The 20,362-nt window shown below is 38.1% G+C and overlaps 1 protein-coding gene across 1 annotated transcript in view; it reads right to left on the bottom strand.

Annotated features, from left to right (window-relative positions):
- Positions 1-536: 536 nt before the first annotated feature.
- SLC18B1 (solute carrier family 18 member B1) overlaps positions 537-20,362 on the bottom strand; it is a 61,500-nt gene continuing 41,674 nt past the window's right edge. Inside the window, exons 12-14 of the mRNA XM_070952529.1 lie at positions 18,736-18,810; positions 2,349-2,442; positions 537-662 (exon numbers count right to left, since the gene is read on the bottom strand). Coding sequence (XP_070808630.1) covers positions 537-662; positions 2,349-2,442; positions 18,736-18,810 — 295 coding nt within the window. The remainder of the gene's footprint in view (positions 663-2,348; positions 2,443-18,735; positions 18,811-20,362) is intronic.

Genomic DNA, 20,362 nt, shown 5'->3' with positions numbered 1-20,362 from the left:
CAAAGACTGTGACTTAAATATGCACTTCATGTCAAACATTTGCTGCACTTTTGGACGTCTGAGCTTTAAATGTACGTTGAGTTCTTTGACTCTATGAGCTTTGGTATGCATGCGTTCTGTTTCTTCTGTCTTGATATTGACTTTCAGAAAGTGTCTAAAAAAGGGAAATGATACAAATGCATGTACAGAATGCAGTTCCATATCAACGTCCAGTAAACAGACCAAACCAAAGTAGGATCATTTGAAATAATACTTTATTAGTTTGCATTCTTTGTGCGTATCCCTATATCAAAGTATAAAAGTCACCTTTTGTGCAAGCTACTTTTACCCTGTAAATCTCTTTGACAGTCTTTTCCAGTGCAACTTTTTCAGAAGACCACTATAGACATGAAAAAAGGCTAAATTTGGAATGGCTTTTCTAATGATAAAATGGCATGTTATTGTCTAATTAGAGACTAATCTTTTATAATCCAAAAATTGTGAAGGGGGATTTTGAAAGAACTATACTTCATGACATTTACTTTGTCTTTTGCATATTATGCTCTTAAATTTGCAAATGAAGTTAGATTTAAACTGGCAATGAGAAAAAAACATCCCATTAAGTTCCATTCAATAAAAGAGTCCTCTCTTGCTCTGAACCAAGATGAATTCCAGGACGGGACCTATGCAAAATGAGAAGAAAAAAAATGTTCTCAGCATATTGGGACACTACAAAGACAAAGAGGCAATATAAGCACACTTTTCTCATAATTGGGCATATTATTTTGCATAAACCAAAAAATAAATTGTATTACACTGTGGAAACTGGCTGTAAAAACAATGACATTGCTTCACAGAGTTCACTCAAAGGTAGCAAATATATATATATTTGTCTGATTCATGTGGGAAATCCAGAAAAGAGCACTGCTGTAGAGAAGGTGGCTATGTGGCAGCTTCAGAGGACTCTGGAAGAAGTGGATTATCTGGACCAGTGGTGGGTTGCCCCTGGTTCGCACCTGTTCTATAGAACTGGTAGTAAAACCGGTAGGGGGGCCAGCCCACCAACCCCGACGTCATCAAAATGCTTCTGCGCATGCACAGAAGAGTGTGCATGCAAGCAAAGCAAGTGCACATGTGCGGCCCCGCTGCGAACTGGTAGTAAAGGTAAGTAGAACCCACCCCTGATCTGGACCCCTTTCAATCAGGATTCAGGCCTGGGTATGGGACTGAAATAGTATTGATCACACTGCTAGATAACCTCTGGAGGGACAAGATGGGGGTGGGTGCATCCATTGGATGACCTCTGGCAGGAGTGGGATAGGACTGGTGCATCCATCCTTGCTCTTCTTAACCTCTCAGTGGCTTTCGATACCAACAAACAGTATCCTTCTGGACGAGGGCAGAAGACATGATATTGTACTGGTTCTCTTCCTTCCTCTGGGATTGGTTTCAATCAGTGTTGATAGGGGAGAAGAGATCCAGCCCACAGACCCTACTTCATAGGGTGCCGCAGAGCTTAGTACACTCCTGTTTAATATCTAATTGAAGCCACTGCATGAGGTCATTTAACAGATTAGGTGAGATGCTGATGATACTACTCAGCTTTATATTCTGGATGTGCTATAGAGGTTCTCTCCATGTCTAGAAGTTATGAGGCCTAGATGGGGCACAGTAGGCTTCAGCACAATCCAAACCAGACTGAGTGGCTCTGGGTTTTTGGACCTCCTCCTTAGGACCCATTCATATTTGGCTTTGTATGAGGTGGTACCTCAAACCTGTGCATAATCTGGAGGTCTTCCTGGATTTGCAGCTCTGCTCCAAGAGCAGGTGGCAGGTGTGGCTAGGAAAGACCTTTGCACAACTTCGGGTTGTGCGTCAATTGCACCCGTTCATGGACTGAGGGGCCCTATTCACAGCCACTCATGTCTTTGTGACCTCCAGATTGACTATTGCAAATCACTTTATATGGGACTGTCCTTGAAGAGTATTTGGAAACTTCAACTGGTGCAGAGAGAGGTGGCATGGGCAGTTATTGGTGCCAGTTAGTTAGCACATCTAACACCATTGCTTTGGGAGCTGCAATGGCTTCTGGTGTGCCAATTAATTCAGGAAAAACACAGAAGATCTAACAAAAATTAGCATTAATTTTTTTGTTGTCTAAGTGAGAATCAATAACGAAGCAGTCTCCTCGTTTCATCAAATTTTAAGAAAAAGAATAAAATTTCACTGTACCTCTTCCTTTGTATGGCTTCATAGGTGTAATAAATTGCAGCTGCTAGTCCCTTCAGAGAAAGCAATTATTAGTATATTTGTGACATTTCATATTTAGATGTAATAAAAGAATGAATAAACCATGTTAGTGTACATACACTTAACAATGTAAATCCTCCTTGTATGGCTGCAGACCATTCAAAACCCAGTTTCTCATTTAAGAAGCCACCTAAAGTTGGACCTACAAAAGACCTGCAAACAAACAAACAAACAAAACCATACATACCAAATTTATCATAGATCTAAAAATATGTAAGATCGGGAAATAAATATGTAGCAGGGAACAACAGATTGAGGTAATCAACATCCACACAAACTGCCTTATGGGAATTCCACGCTCCCAATCATGGGTATGGCTATTCCACAGGTAAAACAAATCCACTGTCAAACCCAAAATTGACATATGTGTAGCCATTTTAGTTAGGTTTATATTATACTCATTTATTTCTTCTCTTTCTCTCTGTTTTGTAAGGGGAGTTTCTCAGGCTCGCCACAACCTTAAGATGGGAGGATGGAACAGATGGACTTTGACTATTTCTTTTTTTGAGTGGGTTTCATCACTTGGAAACCTAACATACTTTTTGGCAGGTAGCTATTCTGCCATCATCTGTTCTGCTACCCTCTTCTGAAACCTAGACCTTTGAACCTTCCCCAGAAATAAGCTTTTAAATAAATGGCTCCAGTTTTGCCCTTTGAACCAAGGTTACCCGAGTAGTTTCAGACTGCAGGCTGCTAAGGGCAAACTTCATCCAAACTCCATTAGGTGCAGTGGTTAGAATGCAGTATTGCATGCTAAATCAGCTCACTGTCAGGAGTTCAACCCTGACTGGCTCAAGGTTGACTCAGCCTTCCATCCTTCCGAAGTCATTAAAATGAGGACCCAGATTGTTGGGGGCAATATGCTGACTCTGTAAATGGCTTAGCGAGGGCTATAAAGCGCTATGAAGTCTAAGTGCTGTTGCTAGTGCTATTGCTATCCTGGAATGAAAAAGAATAAATGCTTTTATCTTAAGAAAGATAGCAAAATACTTGAGATGCAACATTTATGTGAGGTTGATACAGTACGTAGCAAAGGTAACCATCATTAATCTGTAAACAGCCTGAACAGACTAAGAGATAGGCCAAGAACAGGAATGCACATACAGCTAATCCAAATTAAGTAAACCACATTGAAAAGAAAAGAAAAAAAATCTGACCTGGCAACTTTAATTTGCTTGTTCCAAATCTCTGGGAATACCTGAATTCCTAGGCTCAATCAGATAAAATCTGTTTCTTTAAGGTTCTTGCTTCTCCCTAAGGCCATTAGCCAAGACTCTACAGAAATAGATTCCTAATTTTGTTTCCCTTGAGAATCCCATCCCCTGCCTCTTACTTGAGAAAGATAGTAGGTGTGTTTGTAGATTACTTAGGATTCCCAAGAGACCCCTCCTGGCCAGGTTCCTAGTTCCACTACAAAGTACAAAACAACTATACAAGATGTACCAAACGCCAGGCCCCACAGACTTTTTATTGTATATGTTACATTAAAAATCTGAATTAGTTGCCAGTTATTTCTAAACAATTCCTTACTCAATTGATAGTTTGAATGTTTTAAATTACAATAACATTTTCTTTAAAGAAAAATAATGGAACATATTATAATTGATTTTTAGTACACTGTGTATATCAAGCTCAATATCCAAAATAAGTGCATGTAATTGGCATTAAGAAACATTGAAGCCAAATTTAACCACCCCAACCGACAGAAGCAACTGTCAAGCCACATGCTGTTTTTCTAGAGAAACATAACAAAAAGTACTTTCTTCCGTATCTATACATAAAGACTAGGCAACCTGTATCTGTTGGGTTATCATTTCATATATATTTCCTTACTTAACTCACCCCACTCACACACTTGCTGCACCTTCTCCATACCCTTCCAGACACACTTGAATCCTCCCCAACCTGCACAGTACCTCTTGTGCCCCCCCACCCCCACCTGCATTCTCCACCAGGTGTCTCTTGTGCACCCACGTGCACCCTCATATCAATGGCACTTAAATTTATATACCACTTCACAGTGCTTTACAGCCCTAAGTGGTTTGCAGAGTCAGTGTATTTCCCCCAACAATCTGTGTCATCATTTTACCAACCTCAGAAGGATGGAAGGCTGAGTCAACCTTGAGCTGGTCAGGATCGAACAGTTGGCAGTCGGCAGAGTTAGCCTTGTCAGATGTAAATGCCTTATTCTATAATGTGTAAATAATATATGAACGGGGTATCAGGGGTTAACTTATTCTTCACTTCTTAATGTATTCATGATTCACCACTCCCACATCTAGCTCCACCCATTGTATATATAAGGAGCTGTTTGCCCCCATTTACTTGCTTCTACCTATGAATATTCAGTTAATATAGAATGCCTATTGTAAATAAAAGGAGATATATTTAAACCTTTAACTCTTACTAAATTTATTGAGTCTGATCCTGAAAAATATTGCAACAAGCTGGTAGCAGAGGATGGTTAATTGACTCAATAAAAATTAAAAATGTCTAAGAAAGATAGGCCCAACACCAGGGCATACAGCAAAGAAATAGAAACAGAACAAGAAATAATCAACGAATCCACAAATGCGATTTCGAGAGAATCTGAAGAATACACCACTGAAGACGAAGAAATAATAGATGAAAATGATGATGAGGAGGAAATCGAAATAGAGAATAACGAACTCAGGTCAGAAATATTAAAACTATTGAAAAGCCAGAAGAATGATGAAAGCCTCATCGCGAACCTCCAAGATATGCTGAAGAACAGCGGAGCAGCGAGAGAGAAGCACATCACTAATGAAAAATCAAAAGACACCAAAATAGTGAGTGATATGACTACAGAAAATATTGTTGTGAAGAAGAAAACCGGTGATCCCGTGCGAAATTTTGAATGGCAGCCATCTTGGTTTCAACAGACCTCCAGGGTGAGCGAAGAAGAGCCAATCAGAAAGCTCAATTCAAAATTTCTGGCGCGAAAAACATCAGACAACGAAAATGAAAAAGAAGACTCTAACACCTCTGAAGAATCAGAATCGGAAAGTGAAGAGGATTCAACAAACAATCAAATAAAATCAGCAATGAAAACGCTTTTTGCTGCCTTTGGACCAAAACTAAAAATAACAAAAAAACTGACGAAGAAGCGAGCGGTCAAGCCAATGCCTCAAGACCTGCCCGCTCCCATTCTGACTACGAGAGCGACGACGCCCGAACCCAGAGAGCCCTGCCGATACCGCCCCACGCCACAGACCGAAGCAAGCACCAACGCCGTCAAAAGAAGAAGAAGAGCAGCCGCCATCGTCAAGACTCCCAAAATCGAGCCAGAGACCAATTCGTCTGAGGAGGAGCAGAACGAGCGAGCCGCAACGAGGAGAACCTCTCACGACGACTCCGTGGAAGAAATGAACAACGCGCATGCGCAAGACTACGCAGACGGTCCGGGAAGACATGAACTGGCGAGGAGACCGTGCAGGCTCGTTGCGAGCATCCCCACGCCGTTTTGTAACTTTCTGCATTTGCGAGACCACGGACTACCTCAGGTTGTAAGTAATGGACCTAATAATGTCGGAAATTTACCCAGTGACTTCCCAAAGCTAAGGGTAGATGGCATTAATTTGCAAGAATGGTATCAGCAGCTCCAGGTTGTCTTTATGAAGGAAAACTTACTGTTTTTTATCACTAGTCCCCCAAAAAGACCTTGGACTCTAAAAATAGACTGCTTACACCATAGAGCATTTTTCTTATTAATATCTAGCGTGTCTCCTGCAATGTATCATAGCATTAAGCAAAATATGACTGTGTCAGAAATTATTCAATGCATGTTCAATTTGTTTTACAGTGACAGTGTAGCTACCACCACAAGGATGTCTAAAGATTTCTTTTCATCTAGGATAAAACCAGGGGTTTTCATAAGTGAGCATTTAATATCTTTAAACAAAATAAGAGCTGAGCTGCATTTAAGGGGGGAGGTGATTTCAGATCAAACAATGAAAAGTGTTATTATCAACTCACTTGATCCATCATGGGACAATTATATGTCACATTTAGACACAATCAATCTAGGATACTTATCCATAGAAAGTCTATCCAATAAATTAATAGCAGAAGACAATTCAAGAAGGAATCGTTCTAACAATCACATAGAACACAAAACATATAGGAAAGTAGCTTTCCAAGAAAAATATAATGAAACATTTAAATGTCATAACTGTGGATCCAGGGAACACAATAGAAGGGATTGCCCCAAAATTTCAAAAGAAAGACGTAGGTCAGAATATAGAAACAAATACAATTATAGACAGTCTTCCATGGATAGACATAGATACAGAAGCCCACCAAATTACAAAGACAATAGAGGGGGCAGAGATAATTCAAAGGATAGAAAATCTGGTTCATTGAATGGATTAAATAAACAAGACAACACTAACACACAGCAGAATGAAAATAGTAATTGGCTTATTGATTCTGGAGCAACTAATCACACCACTAATAACAAAGATATATTGTCTTCATTTGTAGAAGATAAATTTGTAATAAAGGTAGCTAACCAAGAAAAGGTTCAAGTATTAGGCAGAGGGAATGTAATACTGCCAGGTCTAGGAAAAATAGAGGGGGTATTGCTAATACCTGAAATACCTCATAACATACTAAGTGCCATAAAACTAAGTAGAGATTCTGATATTAACATAGTTTTTTTCTAAAGGAAAGGCGACTTTAGAGAAAAATAAAATAGATATAGGCACTGTAATAATTAAAGGAGGCCTACCTTAACTGATAACAAAGGAAAAATGGTTACACAACATTGATTCAAATATGGAAGATTGTATTGAAGTAGATGATGAAAACATTAGCAACAGTGACAATGATGAATGTAAAATATCTCATGATCACAAAGATGTACACAATGAAAAAAAACCAAAAATAGGTAAGCCAATTCATGATGAGTGTGCTCACATCTTACATAGGAAGTTAGGACATGCCAGTTTTCCTGTAGTACAAAAAATGACTGAACACGCAGAAGGTGTCAAAATAAAAAATTGTGAAAACTATTTGGAATGCTCAGTATGTAAATCTACAAAACTAAAGACTAGCCCCAGACCAAGAAAATCCACCAGATCAACCAACCAAATTTTTGATTTAGTACACATGGACTTAGTTGGTCCACTAACTCCATCAATCACTTATAGAAAACGTTACTTCTTAACCATAGTAGACGATTATAGCCGTTATGGATTTGTCTATACATTAAAACACAAAGACGAAACCTTCCAAAAATTTAAAGAATTTTATAAACGCATAGAAACACAACACAATATCAGAATAAAACAAATTATGACAGATAGGGGATGTGAATTCATGTCTAAAGAATTCTCCCAATGGTTAAAGGACAGAGGAATGTTACATTACACGTCTAGTCCATTTTCTGCGTTCCAGAACGGGATTGTAGAGAGGAAGAACTCAACATTACAAACCATGATTAGATGCACATTGGAAGATGCTGGCTTAAGCAAACAATTCTGGTCAGAAGCCTTACATTATTCCAATTACACACAGAATAGAACCTGGTCCAGCATTGTAAATAAAACACCATATGAAGTAATGTATAATAGAAAACCAAAATTGGCACACATGCACATATTTGGGGTCACTGCAGACGTACACATACCTAAGCAACTGAGAAGAAAGGGAGAAAACGTGTCCAGAAGACTCAGATTTATGGGATATGAGACAGGTACTAAAGGGTACAGATTCATTGATAGTAATAACAAATTTATAGTCTCCAGAACAGCTGTATTCCATGAACAGGCCAACTGGTCTAAAATACATCTTAATGAAATATTTCCAAGTGACAACAAAGATACAAAATCTCAAGAGAAAGGGACCATAGAAAAGCAAAAGATCAACAAATATAAAAACAAAACCAAAACATGGACAAATAGCCAACACAAAATAAAGACAGACACACTAACTAAAAAGGAAGCAAGATATTTGCATGATAACAATAGTAAACCTGAAAAAACAATTAGAAACACCAGAAATCAGATGCCAAATAAATATAAAGACTATATAATGCATATGGATGATGAGCCAAAGACACCTAATACATATGAGGAAGTGTTAAAACTCCCTCGTGAAGAAAAAGAAAAATGGGAATTAGCAATGAAAAAAGAAATGGAAAGCTTACAAGGACTAAATGTATTTACACCTGCAATCGCACCAAAGGATAAAACAATTATTGGTACCAGGTGGATATATAAAATTAAGAACTTAGAGGGAGGCAATACCCTATACAAAGCTAGACTAGTTGCACAAGGTTATGCACAGAAATATCCGGAGGATTACACTGACACGTATTCCCCCACAGTAAGAACCGAGAGTGTCAAAACAGCTCTAGTGGTAGCATCAGCACTTAATCTCGATGTATTCCAATATGACATACAGACAGCGTACCTACACGCAAAACTAGATAAGGAAATATATGTAAGAGCACCCCACAGTCAATACACAAACAGAAATGAGACTTGGTTGTTAAACAAGAGTTTATACGGGTTAAAACAATCTGGTAAACGATGGTATGATTGCTTAGTAAAAGTACTTAAAACCATGGACTTCAATGCCACCACTGCTGATAACTGTTTTTTCGTTAAAAAGGGTGATGATTACATGGAATTTGTATTGATCTATGTGGATGACATTTTATACATAGGAAAACATAAAGAGAGAAGAGAAACCTTTGTAACTAAGCTAAATGAACATTTCTCATTGAAATCTTTAGGCAAAGTAAACAAATATCTTGGTGTTCAAATTAATAAAACAAAAAGAGGATTCAAACTTACTCAGAGAGATAAGATCATAGAGCTTTTAAATAAATGCAATCTAAGTAATGCCAAACCTTGTGATACTCCTATGCAAACTGACTTTCTAAGAAATACTGATGAATCATCCCCTGAATTCAAAGATAACACATTTTATAGATCAGTCATAGGTTCACTTCTTTATATATCTAATTGGACAAGACCAGATATCGCTTTACCCCTCAATTTATTATCCAGACATGTCAGCAAGCCAACAATGTACCACTGGGAAGCTGTTAAAAGAATATTAAGATATCTGAAAAGTACACTAGACTTTTGTTTAATGTTGGAACCTAACGATAATAAAGAACCAAAGCTTACATGTTATGCAGATGCAGACTGGGCTGGAGACACATCATGCAGAAAAAGTACATCTGGTTATATATTCCTCTTAAATGACTGTCCAGTTTACTGGTACACTGGTAAACAAGAATTAGTGGCCACTTCAACGACAGAAGCAGAATATGTTTGTTTATCTAAAGCTGCAAATAACCTTGTATGGTTTAATGATTTGATTTCAGATGTTTGGAAAAAACCTGTTTTACCTTTTATTATGCATGAAGATAATAAAGCAGCTATTGAAATATCCAGATCTGACGCCATTGGACAAAGGTCCAGACACATAGATATAAAATTTAAACATGTGAGACAATTATCTCAGGATGGATTTATTAAAGCTGTGCATTGTGAAACTTCAGAACAATTAGCTGACATATTGACAAAGCCTTTACCTGCCAAGCAGCATAAATACTTAACTTCTAAATTGTATGTTTTGTACTGTCCTGAATCTGAATGTAATTGGTGTTGTGTAACGAATCGGCATTTAGAGGGGGATTTGTCAGATGTAAATGCCTTATTCTATAATGTGTAAATAATATATGAACAGGGTATCAGGGGTTAACTTATTCTTCACTTCTTAATGTATTCATGATTCACCACTCCCACATCTAGCTCCACCCATTGTATATATAAGGAGCTGTTTGCCCCCATTTACTTGCTTCTACCTATGAATATTCAGTGAATATAGAATGCCTATTGTAAATAAAAGGAGATATATTTAAACCTTTAACTCTTACTAAATTTATTGAGTCTGATCCTGAAAAATATTGCAACAAGCCTGCTGTACTGCATTCTAACCACTGTGCCACCAAGGCTCATGCTGTCTCCTGACCCTCATGGTGATTCTTGCACACCCACTCACACCCCACTTACCCTCCTGACCCATGTGTGGCCCTCTTGCACATTGTCATGCATCATCCCCAGCATAAATGGGGATGCATGCAAGGGCTTGCAGCAGTTTCATAGAAATGCGCAAGATGTGCAAGAGGTACTGTGCAGGTCAGGGTAGTGCGGGGTACACACGGGAATCAGGGACGGCACATAGGGATGTGGCACCTATCAGGAAAGGGTACGTGAGATGTGTGACTTCACAAGTGACAGTTTTTTAATAGTCCTGACTTACCACTTGTTGCAATGGGCCATTTTGCCCCATTTCACAAATAAGCAGTTGAGGTGTGCTTGATCCATCTGATCCTACTTGACTTTTCCCACCAGTAGGAATAGCTTCAGGAATTCTTCAGGAAGAAAACTCTTAATTATTATTGATACCGATTATAGATGTGTTGCTCTCCAATAAAGCAGAAATAGACAACTCCAAACTATGGTTTCAGACTCCGATTTATTGGAAACAACAGACCAAAACTTCCAACTTTATGTACGTGTAACTCTGAACCAGGGGTGTCAAACTCAAGGCCCGGGGGCCAGATGTGGCCCACAGGGCTACCCTGAAAATAGTGAAGGACTGGCCTGCGGTCCCTCTGCCAGCAAAAATGGAGCTCAGGAGGATCGCAGACCACACTCCCGAGCTCTGTTTTTATTGGCAGAGGGTTGCAGGATGCCGTTGCAGCTGAAAACAAACCTTGGGAGCCTGTTTTCTCTTGGTAGAGCACTCGGACCACCATAGGCATCCCTGACACGAGTGATGTTGAGCTGGCCATGCCCACTCTGGCCCCCTGAAGTCAAACACAACCCTGATGCGGCCCTCAATGAAATTGAGTTTGACACCCCTGCTCTAAACCTTTTCCTCTGGTTTTGTTTTTTCCCCAATTCCTGAAGCTTCTCCAACTGGTAGAAAAACAAGTATGTATTTGTCAGCATATTGTTTCTGATTTGATAAACCATGATTCTGAAACATGTGCTAGCTTTATAAACTGTATATCCAAATGCACCTTTAACATCCTCTCTCTGGTTCTCTATTGGTGCCCTTTTTCTTTCCTTCCTTCTCATCTTTGGTTCTTTCTCAGCAACCATTGCTGGACATAGATTCTTTAATACACTGTTGCAATATTTTCAGGATCAGACTCAATAAAGATAATAGAAGTTAGAGATTTAAATATATTTCTCTTTAATCATAATAGGCATTCTATATTCGCTGAATATTCAAGATAGAAGCAATGAAAATGGGGAGGATGGCTCCTTATATATACAAGGGGTGGAGCCAGGAATGGGAGTGGTAAATTATGAATACATTAAAGTCCAAAGAATAAGTTAACCCCTGATGTTCCATATATACATTATTTACACATTAGAGAATAAGGCATTTACATCTGACAAATCCCCCTCTAAATGCCGGTTCGTTATACAACACCAGTTACATTCAGATTCAGGACAATATAATACATATAATTTAGAAGTTAAATATTTGTGTTGTTTAGAAGGTAAGGGTTTTGTTAATATGTCAGCTAATTGTTCAGAAGTATCACAATGTATTGCTTTGATGAATCCGTCTTGAGATAGTTGTCTCACGTGCTTAAATTTTATATCAATATGCCTGGACCTTTGTCCAATTGCATCGGATCTAGATATTTCAATGGCCGCTTTATTGTCTTCGTGCATAATAAATGGTAAAGTAGGTTTCTTCCAAATATCTGTGATCAAATCATTGAACCATACAAGGTTATTTGCAGCTTTAGACAAGCAAACATATTCCGCTTCTGTGGTAGAAGTGGCTACCAGTTCTTGTTTACCAGTATACCAGTAAACTGGACAATCGTTCAATAGAAAAACATAACCAGAGGTACTCTTTCTGCATGATGTATCACCAGCCCAATCTGCATCAGCATAACAAGTAATTTTTGGTTCTTTGTCATTATTGGGTTCCAATATTAAACAAAAATCTAATGTACTTTTTAGATATCTTAAAATTCTTTTGACAGCTTCCCAATGATACAAGGTTGGTCTGCTAACATATCTTGACAATAAATTGAGAGGTAATGCAATATCTGGCCTAGTCCAATTGGATATATAAAGGAGTGAACCTATAACTGATCTGTAAAATGTGTTGTCTTTAAACTCAGGGGAAGATTCATCAATGTTTCTGAGAAAATCAGTTTGCATAGGTGTGTCACATGTCTTGGCATTATTTAAGTTACATTTGTTTAGGAGTTCAATGATTTTATCTTTCTGAGTAAGTTTGAATCCCCTTTTTGTTTTGTTAATTTGTACACCAAGGTATTTGTTCACTCTACCTAGTGATTTCAATGAGAAGTGTTCGTTTAACTTATTTACAAAGATTTCCCTGCTCTCTTTATGCTTTCCAATATATAAAATATCATCCACATAAATTAATACAAATTCAATATGATCATTACTCTTTTTTACAAAGAAACAGTTATCAGCAGTGGTGGCGTTGAAATCCATGGTTTTAAGTACTTTTACCAAACAATCGTACCATCTTTTTCCAGATTGCTTCAATCCATACAGACTCTTATTTAATAACCAAATTTCGTTCTTATTAGTGTATTGACTGTGTGGTGCTCTTACATATATTTCCTTATCTAATTTTGCATGTAAGTATGCAGTCTGTATGTCATATTGAAACACGTTCAGATTGAGTGCAGATGCTACTACAAGAGCTGTTTTGACACTCTCTGTTCTCACTGTTGGTGAATATGTGTCAGTATAGTCTTCTGGATATTTTTGTGCATAACCTTGTGCAACTAGTCTGGCCTTGTATAAGGTATTACCTCCTTCTAAATTCTTAATTTTATAAATCCACCTGGTACCTATAATTGTTTTATCCTTAGGTGCGATCGCAGGTGTGAATACATTTAATCCTTGTAAACTTTCCATCTCTTTTTCCATAGCTAGTTCCCATTTTTCTCTTTCTTCACGGGGAAGTTTCAATACTTCCTCATATGTATTAGGTGTTATTTGTTTTCTATCCATATGCATTATGTAATCTTTGTATTTATTTGGTATTTGGTTTCTATTGTTTCTAATATTTCTTTCAGGTTTGCTATGGTTGTCATGCAAAAATCTAGCTTCCTTTTTTGTTAATGTGTCTGTCTTTATTTTATGCTGACTGTTTGTCCAAGTTTTGGTTTTGTTCTTACTTTTGTTAATACTTTGAATTTCTGTTGTTCCTTCCTCGCAAGATATATTATCTTTGCTTTTATTAGGAAATATTTCATTAAGGTGCAATTTAGACCAATTGGCCTGCTCATGGAACACAGCTGTTCTGGATACTATAAATTTGTTATTATTATCAATGAATCTGTACCCTTTGGTTCCAGTTTCGTATCCCATGAATCTTAATCTCCTGGATACGTTTTCTCCCTTTCTCCTCAATTGTTTAGGTATGTGTACGTCTGCAGTAACTCCAAATATGTGCATGTGTGCTAATTTGGGTTTTCTATTGTACATCACCTCATATGGTGTCTTATTCACGATACTGGACCATGTCCTATTTTGAGTGTAATTTGAATAATGTAAGGCTTCTGACCAAAATTGTTTGCCTAAACCAGCATCCTCTAATGTGCATCTAATCATGGTTTGTAGTGTGGAATTCTTTCTCTCTGCAATCCCATTTTGAAATGCAGAAAATGGATTGGACGTGAAATGTAGCATCCCTCTATCCTTTAACCATTGGGAGAATTCTTTAGACATGAATTCACATCCCCTATCTGTCATAATTTGTTTTATTCTAATATTATGTTGTGTTTCTATGCGTTTGTAGAATTCCTTAAATTTCTGAAAGGTTTCATCCTTGTGCTTTAATGTGTAAACAAAACCATAGCGACTGTAATCATCCACTATTGTTAGGAAGTAACGTTTTCTATAGGTAATTGATGGAGTTAATGGACCAACTAAGTCCATATGTACCAAATCAAAAATATTGTTGGTTGATCTGTTAGATTTTTTTGGTCTGGGACTGGTTTTTAGTTTGGTGGATTTACATACTGAGCATTCCAAATAATTTTCACAATTTTTTATTTTGACACCTTCTGCGTGTTCAGTCATTTTTTGTACTACAGGAAAGCTTGCATGTCCTAACTTCCTATGTAAGATGTGAGCACACTCATCATGAATTGGTTTACCTATTTTTGGTTTCTTCTCATTGTGTGTACTTTTGTTATCATGAGTTATTTTACATTCATCATTGTCACTGTTACTGACATTTTCATCATCTGCTTCAATACAATCTTCCATATTTGAATCAATGTTATGTAACCATCTTTCTTTGGTTATCAGATAGGGTAGACCCCCTTTTATCATCACAGTGCCTACATTTGTTTTGTTCTTTTCTATAGTTGCTTTCCCCTTTGAGAAAACTATATTGATGTCAGATTCTCTGCTTAGTTTTATGGCACTCAGTATGTTGTGAGGTATTTCTGGGATTAATAATACCCCCTCTATTTTCCCTAAACCAGGCAAGGTCACATTTCCTCTGCCTAATACTTGAACCTTTTCTTGATTAGCTACCTTTATCACAAACTTATCTTCTGTAAATGAAGATAATATACTTTTGTTGTTAGTGGTGTGATTTGTTGCACCAGAATCAATAAGCCAATTATTGTTCTCATCTTGTTGTGTTCTGGTGCTGTCTTGTTTATTTAGCCCATTTAGTGACCCAGATTTTCTCTCTTTTGAATTTTCTCTACCCCCTCTACTTTCTCTGTAATTTGGTGGACTTCTATATTTGTGTCTATCTGTGGAAGATTGTCTGTAATTGTATTTGCTCCTGTATTCTGGCCTATGTCTTTCCCTTGGGACTTTGGGACAGTCTCTTCTACTGTGTTCCCTGGATCCACAATTGTGGCATCTAAAGGCCTCATTATATTTATCTTGAAAGACTACTTTCCTAAAAGATTTGTGTTCTGTTTGGTTACTGAAACGATTTTTTCTTGAATTGTCTTCTGCTATCAATTTGTTAGATAAACTTTCTATTGATAAATATCCCAAATTAATGGTATCTAAGTGTGACATAAAGCTATCCCATGATGGATCAAGTGAATTGATAATAACACTTTTCATTGTTTGATCTGAAATCACTTCCCCCCTCAATTGCAGTTCTGCTCTTATTTTGTTTAGATTTATCAAATGCTCACTTATAGAAACCCCTGGTTTCACTCTAGAAGAAAAGAAATCCTTAGACATTCTTGTGGTTGTGGCTACGCTATCGCTGTGAAATAGATTAAACATGCATTGAATTATTTCTGATACAGTTAGGTTTGGTTTGATGCTATGATACATTGCAGGAGACACGCTAGAAATTATTATGAAAAATGCTCTATGATGTAAACAATCTATTTTTAAAGTCCAAGGTCTTCTTGGAGGACTAGTTATAAAGAATAGTAAATTTTCTTTCATAAAAATAACCTGAAGCTGTTGGTACCACTCTTGTAAATTAATGCCATCAACTCTAAGTTTTGGGAAGTCACTGGGTAAATTCCCTACATTATTCTGTCCATTACTTACAACCTGAGGCAGTCCGTGGTCTCTCAAGTGCAGGAAATTACAGAACGGCATTGGGATGCTTGTAACGAGTCTGCGCGGTTCTCTGGCCAGTTCAAGTCTTTCGGGGCCGTCTACGTAGTTTTGCACATGCGCGTTGCTCATTTCTTCTTTGGCGCCGTTGTGGAAGGTTCTCTCCATTTCAGCTCTCTCGATCCGCTCCTCTTCAGATGAGTCGGTCTCTGGCTCGGTTTTTGGGGCTTTGGTGATGGCGACGGTTCTTTTCTTTCTCTTGTGTGCGCTGGCACTCGATTCTGTCTGCGGTGTAGGACGGAATCGGCATGGCTCTCTGGGCTCGGGTGTCGTCGTTTTCGAAGTCAGGATGGGAGCGTGCAGGTCTTGAGTTGTCGGTTTGATTTCTTGCTTCTTTGTTGATGTCTTGGAAATTTTCAATCTTGGCCCAAAAGCAGCAAAAAGCGTTTTCATTGCTGACTTTACTTGAGACTTTGTTAAATCGTCTTCACTTTCTGATTTTGGTTCATCTGAAGAGTTTGAGACTTCTTTTTCACTTTCTTCGTCTGATAGCGTTTTTCGCGCCAGAAATTTTGAACTGAGCGTTTTGATTGGCTCCGCTTCACTCTCTTTTGAAGTTCGTTGAAAACAAGATGGCTGCCATTCAAAATTTCGCGCGATGTCACATCTTTTCTTTTTTACAACTATTTTCTCAGTAGTCATTTCACTCACAGTTTTTTGATCTTTGGGTTTTTCTTTAATGACGTTTTTCTCTCTCGCTGCTCCGCTGTTTCTCAGCATCTCCTGGAGGTCCGCGATGAGGCTTTCATCATTCTTTTGGCTTTTTAGTATCTTTAATATCTCTGACCTGAGTTCGTTATTTTCTATCTCGATTTCTTCCTGGTCGTTATTTTCACTCATCAGTTCTTCTTCTTCAGTGGTGTATTCTTCGGATTCTCTCGAAATCGCATTAGTGGATTCGTTGATTGTCTCTTGGTCAGTTTCTATTTCTTTGCTGTAGGCCCTGGTGTTGGGCCTATCTTTCTTGGACATTTTTTATTACTTATTGAGTCAATTAACCATCCTCTGCTACCAGCTTGTTGCAATATTTTCAGGATCAGACTCAATAAAGATAATAGAAGTTAGAGATTTAAATATATTTCTCTTTAATCATAATAGGCATTCTATATTCGCTGAATATTCAAGATAGAAGCAATGAAAATGGGGAGGATGGCTCCTTATATATACAAGGGGTGGAGCCAGGAATGGGAGTGGTAAATTATGAATACATTAAAGTCCAAAGAATAAGTTAACCCCTGATGTTCCATATATACATTATTTACACATTAGAGAATAAGGCATTTACATCTGACATACACTGATTAGAAATGAATGAGGCATAAAGTACAATATTTATTAGAACTATCTGAACTTCAGCAACAATTAACCATAATGGGAAATCCTATTATGTAGGACATGTCAGAATTCTATCGATCTCTGTTGCCTAACAGTAAATAATTTAGTTACATTAAATTAAGGTAAGCTATTAAATTGCTGCATGCTTTAAAAATGGTTTGGAAGAAGTCATTTGAACCTGCCTACGTAGAGTATTTCTCTTATTCATTATAGCACATCTTTGTTGAGGCTTCCTGAAACAGAGATTGCTGCTGTTTTAATGAATCAAATAATTAGATGCAACTTTTAAGGCTGCTAAACCTTTTCTCAGCATCATATAGAAACTTGGAAAAAGATATCTGTGCTTTAAGAAAAGACAGAGAGGGGCTGGATTTATGAACATACTCTTAAGAGCCATTATGTGTAGCTAGCTCTCCCATATATGCCAATTTGGCACAGGAGCTTAAAGTGCTAGCCTAAAAACCAGGAGACTGTAAATTTTAGTCCTGCCTCAAAGCTGAAAGTCGGCTGGGTGACTTTGGGTCCAGTCACTCACTGTCTCACAGACCAACCCACCTCACAAATAAGAGAATGAAAAAGTATTACAGATGTTTTACTTTTCTTCCCATCACATAGAAAATACTGGCTTCTGAAGGAAACACTGTGATTGATATCTGTTCTTTAGCAAAGCCTATAACCAGCTTTCAGTGCAAAAGTAGGGCCTGTTTAATAATACAATGTGATCCAAAAGAGAGCAAAATGACCACGATTGTGATCTATAGATCCAAGAAAATCAGCTGCCCCTTAGAACCAGAATTACTCTGTATAGTGCTTTGGTGTCTTTGTGCAGTTCAACCTTCTATACTTCTGGAAAGGTCCTGCATGGATCACTCAACACTTATGGAGGATACAGATATTGGGAGAGATCATATGTTGGAAAATTTAAGGCACAATGTTTCAGAGTCATCTCTCGTTAATATCCATGATTGTTATGCCAAAGATTGCATACAATGTGCCTGAGCAAGCATCACAGGCTAGTAGCTAACAAAAGTAGCATCATTGCTTGAAGCAATAATAATTTACTGTGCCATTTTGTAAACCTCAAGTATCATGTTTTAATAGATGAAGGCCGACTACACATTCTATTGCTCATGAAGCACCAATATAGCATCTTGATGATAGAATGATAGTAGCACTATCATGGTGCAGACAGATTATGGGTAGGGCTTGATTTGGGGTGCTGCATTTATCAGTGTGAAATCCCCCCCACCACCACTGATTGGCTCTTCTCCACAGATGCTATTGTCCTATTTCCTGAAGCGTTATTGGCTTTTATGTATTTCTCCCCAACTCTTAAGAATTTATTTTGTACTTGATAATGCTGTTCAAAAGTCTACATAATATTTAGGCAACAGTGGTATTTCTGATCATGAATTGTATAGGTTTTTTATGAATGGTTACATACCCAAGTGCCCATAATGCACCGAAGAGTCCAGACACCAATCCTAATAAGCTTAATCCTTCCTCAAATCCATTCTCACTGCAGAAGGAAAGGCAGAAACCCAGAGTTATTTCCAGCGATGATATTTTCATTTACAACTACAAAACATTTTAAAAGGTAATCATCACAAAAATAATTATATAGTCCCAGAGCAGCAACATCTGTAACAGAATAGTTTGTCCTTAAATGTAGAAAATGAAAAGAAAAATATCAAGGGTTATCTTTCTCCTCAATACAATATATTCAGCATTTAAAATCTTTTCAGTGATTGGGCTCACACACTGAACTCTGCCATGGTTTGCTTAGAATAGAATAACAGAGTTGGAAGGGACCTTGGAGGTCTTCTAGTCCAACCCCCTGCTCAGCAGGAAACTCTATACCATTTCAGACGAACGGTTGTCCAATTTCTTCTTAAAAACTTCCAGTGGAGCATTCACAACTTCTGGAAGCAAATTGTTCCACTGATTAATTGTTCTAACCATCAGGAAATTTCTTATTAGTTCTAGGCTGCTTCTCTCCTTGATTAGTTTCCATCTATTTCTTCTTGTCCTGCCCTCAGGTGCTTCAGAGAATATCTTGACTCCCTCTTCTTTTGGCAGCCCCTGAAATATTGGAACACTGCTATCATGTCACCCCTAGTCAGTGGTGAGATTCAAATAATTTAACAACCGGTTCTCTTTTCATTAAACTAGACATACCCAATTCCAGCAACCGTCCTTTATATGTTTTAGTCTCCAGTGCCCTAATCATCCTTGTTGCTCTTCTCTGCACTCTTTCTAGAATCTCAACATCTTTTTTACATCATGGTGACCAAAACTGGATGCAGTATTCCAAGTGTGGCCTTACCAAGGCATTATAAAGTGGTATTCACGCTTCACATGATCTTGATTCTATTGCTCTGTTAATGCAGCCTAGGACTGTGTTGGCTTAATCATGATTATTTCTGGGTTTGGCCAACGGCCACACTTAATCTTCTTAATGATAGTCAAGGATTGTTTCAGATATATGGGATGGCAGTTTGTGAAGATGGGGGATATACTTTGTTTAGATTTTTTTACATTACTTTTTTTTTAATTTGATTTATATGCCGCCCTTCTCCGAAGACTCAGGGTGACTTACAATGCATTAAGCAATAGCCTTCGTACTTTTGTATATTTTATACAAAGTCAGCTTATTGCCCCCACAATCTGGGTCCTCATGTTTTCATGTGTTTACCAATTCAAACATCATGAAACTGCCATTTCAGCTATCATAAATGGGGTCACCAAGCAAGAAAGAGAGACAGAAACAGAGCACTCAGGGGCCACGTGTGGCCATAGATTGGGATCAGTGATGGGTTGCTACCAGTTCGCCCCAGATTGGGCGAACCGGTAGCGGCATCAGCAGCAGCGGGAGGTTCCGCCCACCTGCCCAGACATCTCTGCGCAGAAGCTTCTGCGCATCTGCAGAAGCGGCGCACACACAAGCGCGCTCACACCCACGAGCAAACCAGTAGCAATGGGATTTGAATACTGATTGGGATGTTTATTCCAGTTTATTGAATAAATGGGGATTAACCAAATATGAGAGAGAGAGAGAGAGAGAGAGAGAG

Source organism: Pituophis catenifer, unplaced genomic scaffold (assembly GCF_029215685.1).
Source record: "Pituophis catenifer annectens isolate HBS135680 unplaced genomic scaffold, rPitCat1.0.hap2 SCAF_1, whole genome shotgun sequence".
In the NCBI taxonomy this organism is placed as follows: Eukaryota; Metazoa; Chordata; class Lepidosauria; order Squamata; family Colubridae; genus Pituophis; species Pituophis catenifer.
This window is presented reverse-complemented; position numbering and strand designations above follow the sequence as displayed.